Source organism: Zootoca vivipara, chromosome 14 (genome assembly GCF_963506605.1).
Source record: "Zootoca vivipara chromosome 14, rZooViv1.1, whole genome shotgun sequence".
In the NCBI taxonomy this organism is placed as follows: Eukaryota; Metazoa; Chordata; class Lepidosauria; order Squamata; family Lacertidae; genus Zootoca; species Zootoca vivipara.
This window is the reverse complement of record NC_083289.1, coordinates 44,668,496-44,684,082: the sequence shown is the minus strand read 5'-3', so window position 1 is coordinate 44,684,082 and position 15,587 is coordinate 44,668,496. Positions and strand designations below refer to the sequence as shown.

The window sequence follows — 15,587 nt, the reverse complement described above, 5'->3', positions numbered from 1 at the left end:
AGATGGAAGGGAGCCCCTTCCGCCCCTCCTCCCAGCTTCCATCCTTCCTTTCCTTCTTTCTTTCTCTCTCCTTCTCTCTCTCTCTCTCTCTCCCCCCTTCTTTCCTTCCTTTTCTCTCTCTTCCCTCCCTCCCTCCCTCTCTTTCTCTCTCTCTCCCTCCCTTCCCTTCTCCCTTCCATCTCTCTTCCTCTCTCTCTCTCCCTCTCTCTCTCACACACACCTTCCTTCTCTTTCTTTCTCTCTCTCACCCCTTCCTCCCCTCCCTCCCTCTTCCAACTTGAATAAAATATGGGGGGGGGAGCAGGTAAGCCCCACCTCACATACCGTATCAGCCTTTCTCAACCTGTGGGTCCCCAGATGTTGTTGAACTACAACTCCCATCGCCCCTAGCTAGCAAGGCCAGAGCTCAGGGATGATGAGAGTTGAGGAATGATGGGAGTAGTAGTCCAACAACTTCTGGGGACCCACAGGTTGAGAACTGCTGCAATTGATCTCAAGACAAAAGTGCATGCACACTATATGAATGACAACGCCCATCAACATGAGGGGGAACGACCTCCTCAAATATTTAATGGGGGGCAAAGGCAGCTAGGCCTCTAGGAGTTGGCTGCTATGCCTAGGACAATTCAAGAAAGCAAAATATATTTTTTTCTTCTTGTTTTCTTCCTCTAAAAAAACTAGGTGTGTCCTATGGTCGGGTGCGTCTTATGGGGCAAAAAAAAAAGTGGTGTGTTTGCTTTTTTGTTGTTGTTGCGTTTGTATCCCACTTTTGTCTCCAAGGGTGATGTCAGAGGTTATTGCGGCTACTCTAGAGTAACGACTCGCCACCTGCTTGTCTTTTAACAGTCTTTATTGGTGCGCTCTATGTACAGTGTAACGGGAGGTCAAGAAACTTGTCTGCTCATTCCGACGCAGAATCCGGGACTGCCCCCCTGCGCCCCCTCTTCCAACATAATAGTCGCGGGACGCTCAGTCTCCTCCCCTTCCTTCTCTTCCTTAATTCCGGAACCGGGGGCAAAGGTCTGCGCTCCATGTTTTCCCTTTCCCCTCTGCTCTCTTCCCTCCTTTCCTGCCTGTGGGGCTCATGCTCTCCCAGGCTGTCAGAGCCCCGGTCCCCTCTTTCCACTTCCTGCCTTGCCTCTGCCGAGTCTGCGCTCTCATGGCTGCTAGTTGATGAGCTGCTCCTGATAAGAGGAGGGGGTTCCCTGTACTCCCTTTCCTCTTACAGGTGAAATGCACAATCCTCATTTCATCCTCACAACAACCCTGTGAAATAGGTTAGACTGAGAGGTCAACCCTGTGAGCTTCATGGCCGAGTGGGGATTGGAACCCTGGTCTCTCAGGTCCAACACTAACCATTACACCACACTGCCTCTCGTGCAGAGCACAAGATCCAGATCAGCACCTCCCAGAAGGAACATGGTTAGCCTTCAGGGTTCAGAATCACTTCCATTTTCATTGCGCAGAAAGGGGAAGGAAGAACTGGTGTGTTTCAAGAGCTGCAGGCGTACTTGAGAAGCTCAGGCACCTGATGGTCCGTCCTTCCTGTCTTACTGGATAACCCCAAGCCGCATTTCCTTCCACTATCTGCAGCCACCACCAGCCGGAAGGAACTTGCCCCATTCCCAGCACAGGGCCTTCAGCTTGCTGCACTATTAATTTCCTGCCTCCCCAAGTTCCAAGACGGTACTGTTTGTTTCCCCAGAGATAATGCCTCCCACTACACAAGCCTTGCCTCTCTTATGCATCACATTCTATTAATAGAATCACAAGCTGACCCATTTTTTTACCTGGAAATGTACCAAATTTGTGGGGTCGCGTGGGACAGATTTAAAACGGCTGCTGTGCTAGGGGCTCGTTTCCACGTTGCACACTCGTTTCGATGTCAGGAATCTCAGCTCTTGTGCAAACTCGGGGCTGGTTTACTTACAGCACAAGTTCAGGTATGTGCATGCATGCCACCTCCTTACAATGGCGCAATGGACACTTGGCTGTGTTGCAGATTGTTCTCCTGATCAGAGTTAGATTTACATTGTTGTTGTTGTTGTTGTTGTTGTTGTTGTTGTTTATATAGCTATGTTCTATTATCTTTCCCATGCATTCTTTCCCATGTATTCATCACTTGTATATACCGTTGCTTGAATATTTCTCCCATCCCCTGTTGAAATGTAAATTGATATGTATAATATGTAAAATATGTATTTGCTATCCTAATTTTCATAGAATCAGAGTGGGAAGAGACCACAAGGGCCATCCAGTCCAACTCCCTTCCAAGCAGGAAACACCATCAAAGCATTCCTGACATATGGCCATCAAGCCTCTGCTTAAAGACCTCCAAAGAAGGAGACTCCACCACACTCCTTGGCAGCAAATTCCACTGCCAAACAGCTCTTACTGTCAGGAAGTTCTTCCTAATGTTTAGGTGGAATCTTCTTTCTTGTAGCTTGAATCCATTGCTCCGTGTCCGCTTCTCTGGAGCAGCAGAAAACAACCTTTCTCCCTCCTCTATATGACATCCTTTTATATATTTGAACATGGCTATCATATCACCCCTTAACTTTCTCTTCTCCAAGCTAAACATGCCCAACTCCCTAAGCCGTTCCTCATAAGGCATTGTTTCCAAGCCTTTTAAAAATAATTTTTAAAGGCATCTGAAGGCAGCCCTGTTTAGGGAAGTTTTTAATGTTTGATGCTGTATTGTTTTAATACTCGATTGGGACCCACCCAGAGTGGCTGGGGAGACCCAGCCAGATGGGCAGGATACAAATAAATTATCATTATTATTAGGGCACTCTCTACATTTATGCTTCAGCAATGCACCAGACCAATTTGAGTTAGGCTACCAGGACACGTTTGGGACACTTCTCCCTCGATGGAACTATAGAATTTGACAGCGCCAACCAATTAATATCACAACGTGACGGATGCAACGGAGCCGAGTTTCTCCAAGGTGGGACAATCTCTTGGCCAACTAGCGTTATGCAGTTGATGCCCGTTTCAAGCTGTCTGTTTGTGCATTAAAATATAGTAACACTGAAGGAGCGTCTCCAACCCCATGATTCAGTCTGAACACATAGGTCCAGACTCCCGGAGGGCCTTCTGGCAGTTCCCTCATTGCAAGAAGTGAAGTTTCAAGGAACCTCTCAGCAGACACAAGAGGGCAATTAAAGGCATAATGAAGAGAGACCCCTTTGAAGACACAAGGGCCCCCTTTCTTTAACTATGTTAATGACCAAAACCAAGACCTTGTTCTACCAACAGATCAATATTCTCAGTGGAGAGGTTACATTAAGTAATCACACCCTCCCCGTGGAACAGCTTCCCATCAGATGTCAAGGGAATAAACACCTGATTTTTAGAAGACCTCTGAAGGCTGTCCTGTAAAGGGAAGTTTTTGTTGTGGTTTTATTGAGGTTTTATTGCAGGGGAAGGCAACCTATATAATTATTATTATTATTATTTATACCCTACCCATCTGGCTGGGTTTCCCCAGCCACTCTGGGCGGCTTCCAACAGAAATATTAGAATACACTAATTTCTTAAAGATTAAAAGCTTCCCTAAACAGGGCTGCCTTCAGATGTCCTCTAAAAGTCTGGTAGTTATTTTTCTTTTTGACATCTGGCGGGAGGGCGTTCCACAGGGCGGATGCCACTACCTAAGGCCCATGGGCCACAAGCGGCCCTCGGGGGTCGTTTAACCGGCCCACAAGCTACCCCCAAACCGAGCTGCCCACTCAACGAGTCCCCGTGCGCTGGGCTAAACCGGCACAGTGCAGGGACTCGCTTCTGCAGCGCCAGAAATCGCATCTACACAGACACAGATGCCGTAAATCATGGGTAAACCTTGCCAATCCATTTTATTGTGGTTTTAATATTTTGTTGCAAGCCTCCCAGAGTGGCCAGGGCAACCCAGTCAGATGGGTGGTGCACAAATAAATAAATGATATTTGGGGGAACAATCAGGTCTTGTTAGTTCCCAATATCTCCTACTGCACCATATGGTTCTACTCTGCAGATAGCTCAGCTGTGCAATGCCACATTAAAAACCTCAAGCTGCTTTTAAACAAAGGAAGAAATCTAATGCCCTCTACCCAGTTCTTCTATTTTCTGCACAAGGAATGCCTTTTGCCTGTTGGGTGCCGACCCGTCCCAGGGAGGGATGGGTAGGAGAGACAGGCCCCACACAAATAACTTGCAGGCACCAGACTTAGAAATTTGAATTCATTATTTTTAATTGCACTTAGTCCTCTCTCTTTTTCTCCAAAAAGTGAACTTCGGGGTGGGGTGGGTTGGAATGTGAGTATTTAGTTGAAAAAAGGCGAATAAGAGGTGGGGGGGGCACCTAATTTTGTCCTTGCTCAGAGAGCCATACTACCAACGTTCGCCCCTGAAGCCATACCTCCACCACATGAGGGGAGCGGAAACTGGACCAGTTGGGATCTATCCTCATACTTGCACTGTAAACCTTGTCACAACTCAGGGCCGCACCATTTTTCCCCTTTAAAAGGCAGAGCCGCTTGCTTCAAGGACCAGGAAGCCGGGCCCAGCCTACACACTTCTGCTGGTGAATCAGCTTCTTCATTCAGAAACATGACGGTGCTGACTCATAAGAGGGTTACACGCCAATAAGACAGGAAATGCAAATCAGGATTCTCTCTGGTTAAACACACACACACACACACACACACACACACACACACACACACACACACGTACAGCTCAGCTCAACCCACAGGGACATGTTGGGACGTCCCTCACTGAAACCCTGCAAGAATCCTGCAAACCACCTCACCGGAATGAAAGTCCCCCTCAGTTCTTGAAACTTCGGTGGGATACCTAACGGGGAAAGACAAGAGTCCACCTTTGCCCCACCTCCATCTACACACTATTTGTTTAAAGCGGTATTGTAACACTTTAAACCCGGCATGTCCAAAATCCAAAATTTAGAGGCCTAATCCTAAAAAAAAGTTCAACAACTTTGGTCAGGCCTCATGCATGTCCATCAAATCTGGCCCTCTTTGAAAAAAGTTTGGGCACCCCAAAACTGTCATGGCTTCCTGCAAAGAATCCTGGGAGCAGTAGTTTGTTATGTTTAAACAGTCCATTTCACACACACACACACACACCCCGCTCACAGCCACTTTGTGAAGTAGGTTACGCTAGAAAGCCAGGAAACCTATGGCATCTCGAAGCATTGTTGGACTGTACAATTCCCATCACCCCTAGGCCTGTCCTAGACCAGTGCTCTAGCCACTACACCATGCTACCTCACACCCTGTCTTTCTAAAATAATAATAACTAAAGTACACAACGGAAACTTCCATCCTGACTCCAGCTCACTTCCTTTCCTCGAGTCGAGGGCTTAATAAAGATGCAATGGCCAGCATTTATGCATGAGCTTAACCGGATTCAGAAGGAAGTGATTTGTTTTATTCATTTATGGCAGTGATGCCATAATGTGGGGCCCCTCCAGATTGCAACCATTGGCTATGTTAGTAGTGGCTGATGGGAATTGGAGTCCAACAACAACTGGAGGGTGTGCAATATTTGCTACACCTGCTTTAAGACGGCTGTATATTCTCCTTCTTTTTGCAAATATATACCACAGCAGTTCACAATACGGTCCTAGGTTTTGGTCTGAAGATGCAAGAGGGCCTGCTGAAGCAAAGTAGGTCTGCCTCTGGTCAGTATCTGGGTGGGTGACCATCTCAGAACAGGAGCTATGCCGATCTGAGTTCCAGGATGGAAGAAAGGTGGGACAGAAATTGCTGTTGACATCCGTCTGCCCCAGGCGCAAACTTCAGCAGTGTGTATGGAAGGCAGCCCTGTACATATCGAAGAGTTTAAAATGTATGACGTTGTATTACTTTTTATATTTTGCTGCAAGCCTCCTAAAGTGGCTGGGGAAAGCCAGCCAGATGGTCAGGGTATAAATAATAATAATAATAATAATAATAATAATAATAATAATAATAATAAATTATTATTATTAAATTATTACAGAGGTGCTGGGTTGCTCAAACAAGACACTCCACTTGGTCTTGCTGATGTGGTCCAAAAGAAAGCAGTACATTTAAAGGGATATTATAATATGATGAATACGCAAGCAGGATTTTGAGTTATGTGCAATGGAAAGATTTAGAAATTATTGTACTGTGATTAGGATACAAAAGAAGGAAGATGGGGTGCATCAAAGAGGTAGGGGGGAAATCGGAAAACAGGATGAGAAGTTGATAAAACAAAGGAAAGAATTATAGTCGTACCTCGGCTCCCCAACGCCTTGGGAGTCGAACGTTCCGGCTCCCGAACGATCGAAAACCGGAAGTGAGTGTTCCGGTTTTCGAACGTTCTTTTGGAAGCTGAACATCCAATGGGGCTTCTGCAGCTTTCGATTGGCTGCAGGAGCTTCCTACAGCCAATTGGAAGCCGCGCTTTGGAAGTCGAACATTTCAGAAGTTGGATGGACTTCCGGAACGGATCCGAGGTACGACTGTATTGCGTATTGGAATTATATGTGAAATCTGTGGGAATTGAATAGAATATATTTGAACGAAAAGGAAAGCAGAGCAATGTGTTTGTGGCATCAGCTTGGCTGCAGGAGTTGCCAAAAGGAGGTGAACAAAAGATAAAAATAATAAGATTTTATAATATAATGCCTTTAGGTATTTAAAATAGTCCCCAAAAAACACAATTAAGACAAAACCACTTTCCAAATTCACCTCGAAACTTCCAGCAACAGTGTTGAAAATAATTTCTTTCCATAGGGCTCTCGAGTAAAGCATTTGCTATTCAGGCAGAAGGGCCCAGATTCAAACTCTGACATCTCCACATAGGGCTGGGAGAGACTCCTGCCTGAAACCCTTGAGGGCTCCTGCCAGTCAGTGTAGACAATACTGACCTACATGGACTAATGGTCTGACTCAGGTATAAGGCAGCTTCCTATGTTTTGAAAACATTATTCAAGGTCCTTGTCATCACACTTACCTGTAAAGGCACCTGACAAGCCAGTGATGCCTTCCAGGCTCACTCACCTGCACAGGTGATAATTCTCCAGCATCCTTTCCACATGAGGTTAAGCAAACACACACACACACAAGCAGCAGCACAAGATACAGAATTATTTGTAAAGCTAATAGATAATAGCCATTGAAAGGACCATACTTTGATCACATCCAGTGATGTTGCTTCTCCAAGAAAATATTCTGCTGCTTTAAGTTGATGAAGATCAGATTCTTATAATAAAAAGAAGTTTGCTGTATTAATATATGAATATATTAAAGGTTTTTATTCATAATAGCCCAAAGTAGTGTTTTCTTATGGGTGTGCATCCAATAAAGTCCAATCAGTGGGGATTTTCAGTGCAATCCTATAAAAACTTCCATTAATTCCATTAACCCATTATTCCATTAACCCATTATTCCATTAACCTATTATTATTAATTATTATTATTATTATTATTATTATTATTTATAATAATTATATTTATTGTTGTTGCTCTTAATATTATTCCATTATTATTCCATTAACCCAATATTAACCCAATTCCATTAATGGGGCTTACTTCTGAGTAGACACCTATAGGAATGCACAGGTAACTGACAACAATTTCCGTCAGCCCCTTGGGCAACGGTCAGAAACATATTGATCCAGCAATACTGGGAAAGCCACAGGTTCCCCACCCCTGAACTAAGACTGACCATGGATTAGCTCACAGAAAGAGCATACTGCAGCTATCTTTTCTTTGACAACCTGTCGCATGTTTATGTGGGAAACAGCCCAGGTCGTTGCATGTCTTTAGCTGCTCGGTTAACACAAGGTTATGGTGGTGGTTTTTGCATGTGATGCTAATACAGCTGTACCTTGGTTTGCGAACACCTTGCGACTCAAACGCTTTGGCTCTCGAACGTCGCAATCCCGGAATCGAGTGTTCCTGTTTGCAAACGTTCTTAGGAACCTGAATGTCCGATGTGGCTTCCGATTGGCTGCAGGAGCTTCCTGCAGCCAATCGGAAGCTGCACCTTGGTTTCCGAACGTTTCCCCCACTTAACATGCATTTTGACTCACGTGCAACCGAAATATTTAAATAGTAAATAGATTTAAATAGCAAAAATGGCGCAAAAAGAGTGGGAACACAGCTTGCAATCCCATGAGCCTTTGCACCAACGTTTGAGAACTGTGGAAAGCTAGAGTTTGGAGGGAATTGTTTTAGTGGAGTTTGGTGGGGGTTTTTGTGAATTTGGGACCAAATTCGGCTTTTTAGATGGTGTTCCCCACTATACACGATTTCACGTATACGTGTGGTACCTGGGAATGTAACCCCCATCAGTGGCGAGACACCTGCATCAGGATTTATTTCTACTTGGGGCTCATCATGCTCTTCCACAACTGCTGATTTGTGTATCTTCAATGAGATTGCCAGATCAGGAGCATCCCATATCCTGAGATTTCAGGGCCAAAGCCTGAGACTTGGTGATGTCACAGGGACAGGCCCTGGAGATGGAGGTTAATTGGGAGAGGGGAGCAGAGGATGACAGGTCTCCCAGAGGTTCTATGCTATAATTTGCAGCCAAGTCCTGCCGGGCTAAAGCTCGCAAATAACATGCATAATCTTCTTAATATTCTTTTACTCTATTAAAGGCAGTCAAAATAAAAAATCCTTCCAGTAGCATCTTAAGAGACCAACTAAGTTTGTCATAGGTATGAGCTGTCGTGTGCATGCACACTTCTTCAGGCACTCTCACCCACCTGGAGATTCAAGCCGTCCACCCGTCAGGGGAAGACAAACCTGGAGGTCTGGTAACCTTAATCTTTGTTGTTGTTGTTGTTTAGTCGTGTCCGACTCTTCGTGACCCCATGGACCATAGCACGCCAGGCACTCCTGTCTTGCACTGCCTCCTGCAGTTTGGTCAAACTCATGTTGGTAGCTTTGAGAACACTGTCCAACCATCTTGTCCTCTGTCATCCCCTTCTCCTAGTGCCTTCAATCTTTCCCAACATCAGGGTCTTTTCCAGGGAGTCTTCTCTTCTCATGAGGTGGCCAAAGTATTGGAGCCTCAGCTTCACGATCTGTTAATCTTCCTTAATCTTTAATGTATAGTTTTTAATATATTGACCAAGTATTCTATTGCTGCAAACCACTTTCCGTTCATTTTGCAGTTTGACAAGTAAGATAAGCAGATACACACTTTAAAAAAAATGGCACAATGACCCTATAGCTTTCCATTTCCGACTTATTAAAAAACCCACATACAAAGTGGTTTTGGAGACGTTTAGAGGTTGTTGTTGTTTTTTAATGGTCCAAATAAATTACCCCACTTCATTAAGTGGCTTCCTGTGTCACTTTTGGGCATTCTCACCCGCCAAAGAGATTTCTGCAAAGGTGCCAAAAGGGAAGTGGGCGATGACAGGCCTCCAAGTATGTGCCGAAAGGATATTAAGGACCGATTTTTACAACACAGCAACCACTTGCTTTTATCACACCAGCATTTGAGGCATTTCCAAATGCTCCTGGCTGTCTCCAACAAAACTCTATTCCAAAGACTGTAGCTCAGAGGTAGAGGATTCGGTCCATTAATACAGAGATGAGGAAAGTATGACCCTCCAGATCAGAGCTTTCCAAACTTTTCTTGTCGGGTGACACACTTTTTAGACGTGTATCATTTCGCAGTGCAAGAGTTCAGTATTACTAGCAAACTGGAGGTTAAACCAGGCTTCCTCAACCTCGGCCCTCCAGATGTTTTGAGACTACAATTCCCATCATCCCTGACCACTGGTTCTGCTAGCTAGGGATCATGGGAGTTGTCGGCCAAAAATATCTGGAGGGCCGAGGTTAAGGAAATCTGGGTTAAACTAACCCCTTTCCAGGGCCGGGATGAGTACAGCGAGTGTGACACACCTACACACTGCAGCCAAACACACCAACATGTCATGACACACGGTTTGAAAAGCTCTGCTCCAGATGTTCCTGGACTCCAATTCCCATCAGCCCCAGCCAACATGGCCAATGGTCAGGGATTGTGGAAGCTGTAGTCCATCAACATCTGGAGGAGGCCCACAGGTTACTCACCCTCGCACCAAAGTTACTTAGCCCAACCAGAAAAACATTGCCTGCCCATACATATTTGTTGACTCACCTGCCTGCCTGCACATACCTACGGTATGTTAGTCATTGATGGACAACTGTCCTCCAATTTTCAAAATTCGCCCAGTTCAGTTGCAGGCAAGAGATTCTTACCCACCGCAGGCAAATCAGGCAAGCTGCTATTTACGAGCCTGCCATAAAGCAAGGCCTGGCAAATGAGAACACCGAAACGCAAAGAACATTTTCAGTATCTAGCCGTCTCTCTCTCTCTCTTCTTGCCAGTTACGCAAGTAGTAATTACTCTATTATGCCTAACTATGCAAACAACGTGCGGGCCATACCCCAGTAGTCATTAACAGAGTACTTAAAAGGGTTCCCCGGCCTTTGATGTGGGGAATTAACAAATAACGAAGCATTCTTGTTCCAACTGTAATCCCAGAAAGGGACATTCCCTTGTATTTAAATTTTTTATTTTTTATCTTAAGCAGAACACACACAGGCACACACAGCTCAGGCGTGCTGCCCGGTCAAAAGTGTCAAACACGATTCCATTTTTACACGCTTACAATTCCCACTGTGCTCAATGGGGTTTATTCGATGGGCATGGAATTGCAGCCCAATATATGTTTTTTGTACAATTAACTGCAGTGTCGGCACAAACCAAGCTGTTTTCCAGATTTTGCAGCCTTGGAAATTCTAGGCGCAGGACAGGGATGCTGAACCTTAGTCCCAGGAGATAAATGACACCCCCACACAACCTCTCTCTCTGGTCCTTGGGACCCTCCTCAGGCCATGCTCCAACCCGGACTAAAGGAAGGAATAATCTTATAGCATCGTGAAATGTGTGTCCATTTTATGTCCTCAGGAGCAAAGCCCAAACCTCTATTAGGACCTTCCACCACCCATCACATAAATGGCTGCTGGATGGCAAAACACACCCGGTGCCTGGCTAATTTTGGACACTGGGGCCATCTGAATAGCCTGCCAAGGACGGAGCCAGTCTAACCTCTCCTGGGAAAGAATTCCACAAAGTTGGAGCCACGGGAAAAGGCTCCCTTTCATGTCACCGCCAACCATGCGCTTCAGATGCTCATGGGACCGACAGAAGGTGGTCAGCCGAGGATCCTAGCACCCAGGCAGGCTCATATATAGGGAGGCACATTTTCTCAGGGAGCCTGGGCCCAAGTCACATAGGGCTTCAGAGGTCACAACGAACACTTTGAATTGTGCAATTGTTTTCATGACCTGGGATAGCTCAGTTGGTACAGCACGAGACTCTTAATCTCAGGGTTGTGGGTTCAAGTCCCACAGTGGGCAAAAGATTCCTGCCTTGCAGGGGTTGGACAAAGTTATCTACGTGTGCTCTCTTCCAGCTCTACAATTCTATGCTCTCTGGAACAGGCGCCAGTCAGCAGCCGGGCTGGAGCATTCTGGAGCAGCTGTAGCTTCCAAATAAGAGGCGTTTGATAAAGATTTTGTCCAGTACAGGAGGACATAGGCCACAGACTCCACCTCTCCAGAGCCACAGCGGTACTTCCATTCATGCTTGTAAAGCATCTTTTTCCAATATCCCTCATTGCCAGTGGCAAGAGAGAGATGCGGTCAATATATTCAGACTGATTCTTGCCCTCTATCTCTGTACTGCTGTCAACCACTGCACCCTCCAGCCACTTACTCCTAGCAGGTCACTTACTCCTAGCAGATCAGACCGTTGGTTTTTATCCAGCTACATCTATTGTCTATGATGACCAGCAACACCTCTCCAGGGATTCAGGCAGGCAACATTCCCAACCCTACCTGGTGATCCCAGGGATTGAACCTGGGACTTTCTGCATGCAAGGCGGCAGCTCTACCAGTGAGCCAGGGCCTTTCCCCAAGCATGTCTCTTATTCTGCCCTGAGCCCTCCGACGTGCGGCGAGGACCACAGGAGCTGTGCAATATCTTGCCCCTTGGACAGAGTTCAGGCAGTCAAGAACAAGCAGCCAGATCTCACGCAAAGAGGGCCGAGTTTTGGGTTTGGAAACAGAAACGTGAGCAAGCGTTCCAAAACAAAAGCATGACGCTATCTGCCCATCCCACCAAGGCTGAGTTACAGCTCAGGGCTGCTGCATGACACAGAGCGAAGCTCACGCAGCCTGTGATGATAAGAGCAGAAATATGAAACATCTGTAGAAAGAACTGACGCGGCACAGGGGAAGAAATGCCTGTGAAGCTCGTAGTGGCAAGCAAGGCCTTCTGTTTTCTGCATACATTTGTACCTTATACCACCATTCTGCAACCCAGCTTCTTAAGGAACTCAACTCACCCACTTTATCTTCACAACAACCCTGCAAAGCCAGTCGCTATGAAACTGGCAGCTCTAAACGCTGCACCACACTGCCCCTCATGTTTATAAGCACAGATAAAGATGACACACACATTTATAAGATACGCATTACTTATAACACAAAACAGTGTGGTATAGTGAACCAGAACCCTGGGAGACCAGAGTTCAAATCCCTCCTCAGCCATGAAGTTTACCGGGTAGCCTTAGGCCAGTCTCCATCTCTTACTCTAACCTACCTCATAGGGTTGTTGTTGTGAGGATAAAATGGAGAGGGAGGATTCAGCTTACACCACCTTGAGCTCCTTGAAGGAACTGGGGGACATAAATGTAATAATTTACATGTTATAGAGAGGATTGTTTTGGCTCCCTCTGTCAAGTTTCAGACAAGCTTTTCTTAATTTCACCAATAATTTAGCAACGTCTGTTTTATTTTTATGCTTAACTGGTTTTCCAAACCCTGCTCTTAGGTTTAAGCCGTGAACTTGTTTCTTAGCCATCCGAGCTGTTTCATTAACATATTTTATGCCTTTTTTCTTTTTCTGTAAGCTACGTCAAGTCTATTTCTCAAAGAAAGGCAGGATACAAACTTCCAAATAAATAAATATCGCTCATACAAAATTTTATACAAAAGCATCTTTTCAAATTCCATTTCTTGGCTACACTGAATGACCCTCGCACACTAGTGTGACCCCAAAATATATAACTCGGGGTCAGTTTGGGGTAGGGAAAAGGAAGGCTATATACCACCAATATTCCATGACGTTCTACAAGTCTTTAGCTGAATCAGTGCCCTGTTTATTTTCTTTATCCAAAAAGATGTCTAGCATCACTCCCCTTTTGAATAACTTACCAGAAAAGCAGTATTCCTTGTTCAATGCAACACATTGGGCAGAGTGAGGATTATTTCTGCCTCCTACCAAAAAATAATACAGTAATACAACCATCATAAAATACAACACACACACCTGTTTGCACCCACAGTGGATTACAGAGACCTCGATACAATTTTGGATTGAAAAATACACTCAGATTTGACACCTAAAGAGGAGGGCAGGATTCCGATTTCGCACCAATCACGCTCCAGGCAAGCCACCTTCCAGATATTATTGTACCACAAAACCATTAATAATCACTAAATTAATAGTACTGGCAAATTGCCTTTCAACACTATTCTCAAGACATTGCACTGGCATAATAATGACTGAAAATAAAACGCATTCAAGGAAGTTCGGGGACAAACGATCTCACCAACGAACTCAAAACTCATTTTAAAAACGGTTAAACAAAACAGTAAGAGGTAATAAAAAAGAGAGACAAAAGTGTGGCCACCTTTCGGTTTTAAAGGGAAGAGGGCAAAATCGGGTAGATCCCGCTCTCGGAGTACCCAGAGCTATCGTTAGGCCAAATTTATACAGAGTCACAAGATTATTCCATTCGACTTGTGCGCTAAAACATTTCCATTCGCATTTGGGAGAGATCAGCAAGAGACCTTGCATTGCTTATATCCTTGCAATTTTTTTGGCGGTGTCGAGTGCTGTGTGTTTCCTGCCATCCGTTTTTGAACGCTGAAGTTTGCACTGGGGTGGGGTGCGTGGGTGGGTGCAAGCAGTTGGCCTTTGCCTGCCTGGGGCGCAAAAGAGCTCTTGCCACTCGCACGACCCACGCGAGATCCCTCTCTTCTTACCTTTCGGAAGGGACATGGCTCTCTGGCTGCGTGGGTCGGCGGGGGAGAGGGAGCTGCTTCCTCGCGGGTTCCGCCCGATGAGATCCGGCTAGGCGCCCAGGTGAGGCAGCGGGAGACGTCGGGGCAGGGCGCGCGCCGGCAGCACCCAGGACATGTCCAAACAGCCTCGCACGCTTCCCGGGAATCAAGCGCCACAGCCTTTGCAGGGGGGGGCGGCGACGAGCTTGCATAAAAGGAGCCCCGGCCCCGCCCAGGACCATCCGTTCTGCCCCCGCATTGGCTGCCTTCTCTGAAGGGGGCGGGGTTGTGTTTAGGCCACGCCCCTTCCCCATCTCTACCTTTTATACCCAGGTAGCCCTGCAGGGAATCCCAGTCACCTGCGGCGCGGTGATCTCTGCGCAAGGCGGAAGGCGCTCGCGCTCCCGGTGCCACAGGAATCGTCGTCGTCTTCTTCGCCTGCAAGTTATTTTATCTTATTTTTAAAAATTTCTGTACAGCTTTATATTTTAAAGAAAAATCTCAACGCGGTTTTGTTGTTGTTTAGTCGTTTAGTCGTGTCCGACTCTTCGTGACCCCATGGACTCCTGTCTTCCACTGCCTCCCGCAGTTTGGTCAGACTCATGTTCGTAGCTTCGAGAACACTGTCCAACCATCTCGTCCTCTGTCGTCCCATTCTCCTTTCCCAACATCAGGGTCTTTTCCAGGGAGTCTTCTCTTCTCATGATGTGCCCAACGTATTGGAGCCTCAGTTTCAGGATCTGTCCTTCCAGTGAACACTCAGGGCTGATTTCCTTAAGAATGGATAGGTTTGATCTTCTTGCAGTCCATGGGACTCTCAAGAGTCTCCTCCAGCACCATAATTCAAAGCCGTTTACAGCATATTGAATCAATAAAACAAAAATAAAACAATCTGAAGAAAGCCACATAAAGAGTATACAGTCAAAGCAACATAACAGAAAAACTAAAATGTAATCTTAAAAGATTTCAAAATAAAAGATCGTTTTCCTACACTGGGTTACCATTGGCATGCTGCGTTTCAGCATCCGAGGTCTTGCTTCTTCTGCACCCTTGCCCTCTGTGGTTTGGCAAGAGGCTGCCAGGAAAAACGGGAAGCTTGCTGCTGCTGCTGCTATTAGCCTTCACTGGCATAAGTTAAAACAGTGAAATCATCCAAAATCGTCCAAATGCATTGATAATCCAAACATATGTTGTTGTTGTTTAGTCGTTTAGTCGTGTCCGACTCTTCGTGACCCCATGGACCATAGCACGCCAGGCACTCCTGTCTTCCACTGCCTCCCGCAGTTTGGTCAAACTCATGTTCGTAGCTTCGAGAACACTGTCCAACCATCTCATCCTCTGTCGTCCCCTTCTCCTAGTGCCCTCCATCTTTCCCAACATCAAGGTCTTTTCCAAGGATTCTTCTCTTCTCATGAGGTGGCCAAACATATACAATATATAAAAGACTAGATAGCCACCACTGAATAAATCAGGCTA

General features: G+C 45.9%; 1 protein-coding gene across 1 annotated transcript in view; it reads right to left on the bottom strand.

Annotated features, from left to right (window-relative positions):
- Window positions 1-14,280, bottom strand: part of MAP2K3 (mitogen-activated protein kinase kinase 3) — a 62,923-nt gene extending 48,643 nt beyond the window's left edge. The window contains exon 1 of the mRNA XM_035131094.2: window positions 14,094-14,280. Coding sequence (XP_034986985.1) covers window positions 14,094-14,109 — 16 coding nt within the window. The 5' untranslated portion in view covers window positions 14,110-14,280. The remainder of the gene's footprint in view (window positions 1-14,093) is intronic.
- Window positions 14,281-15,587: the final 1,307 nt, after the last annotated feature.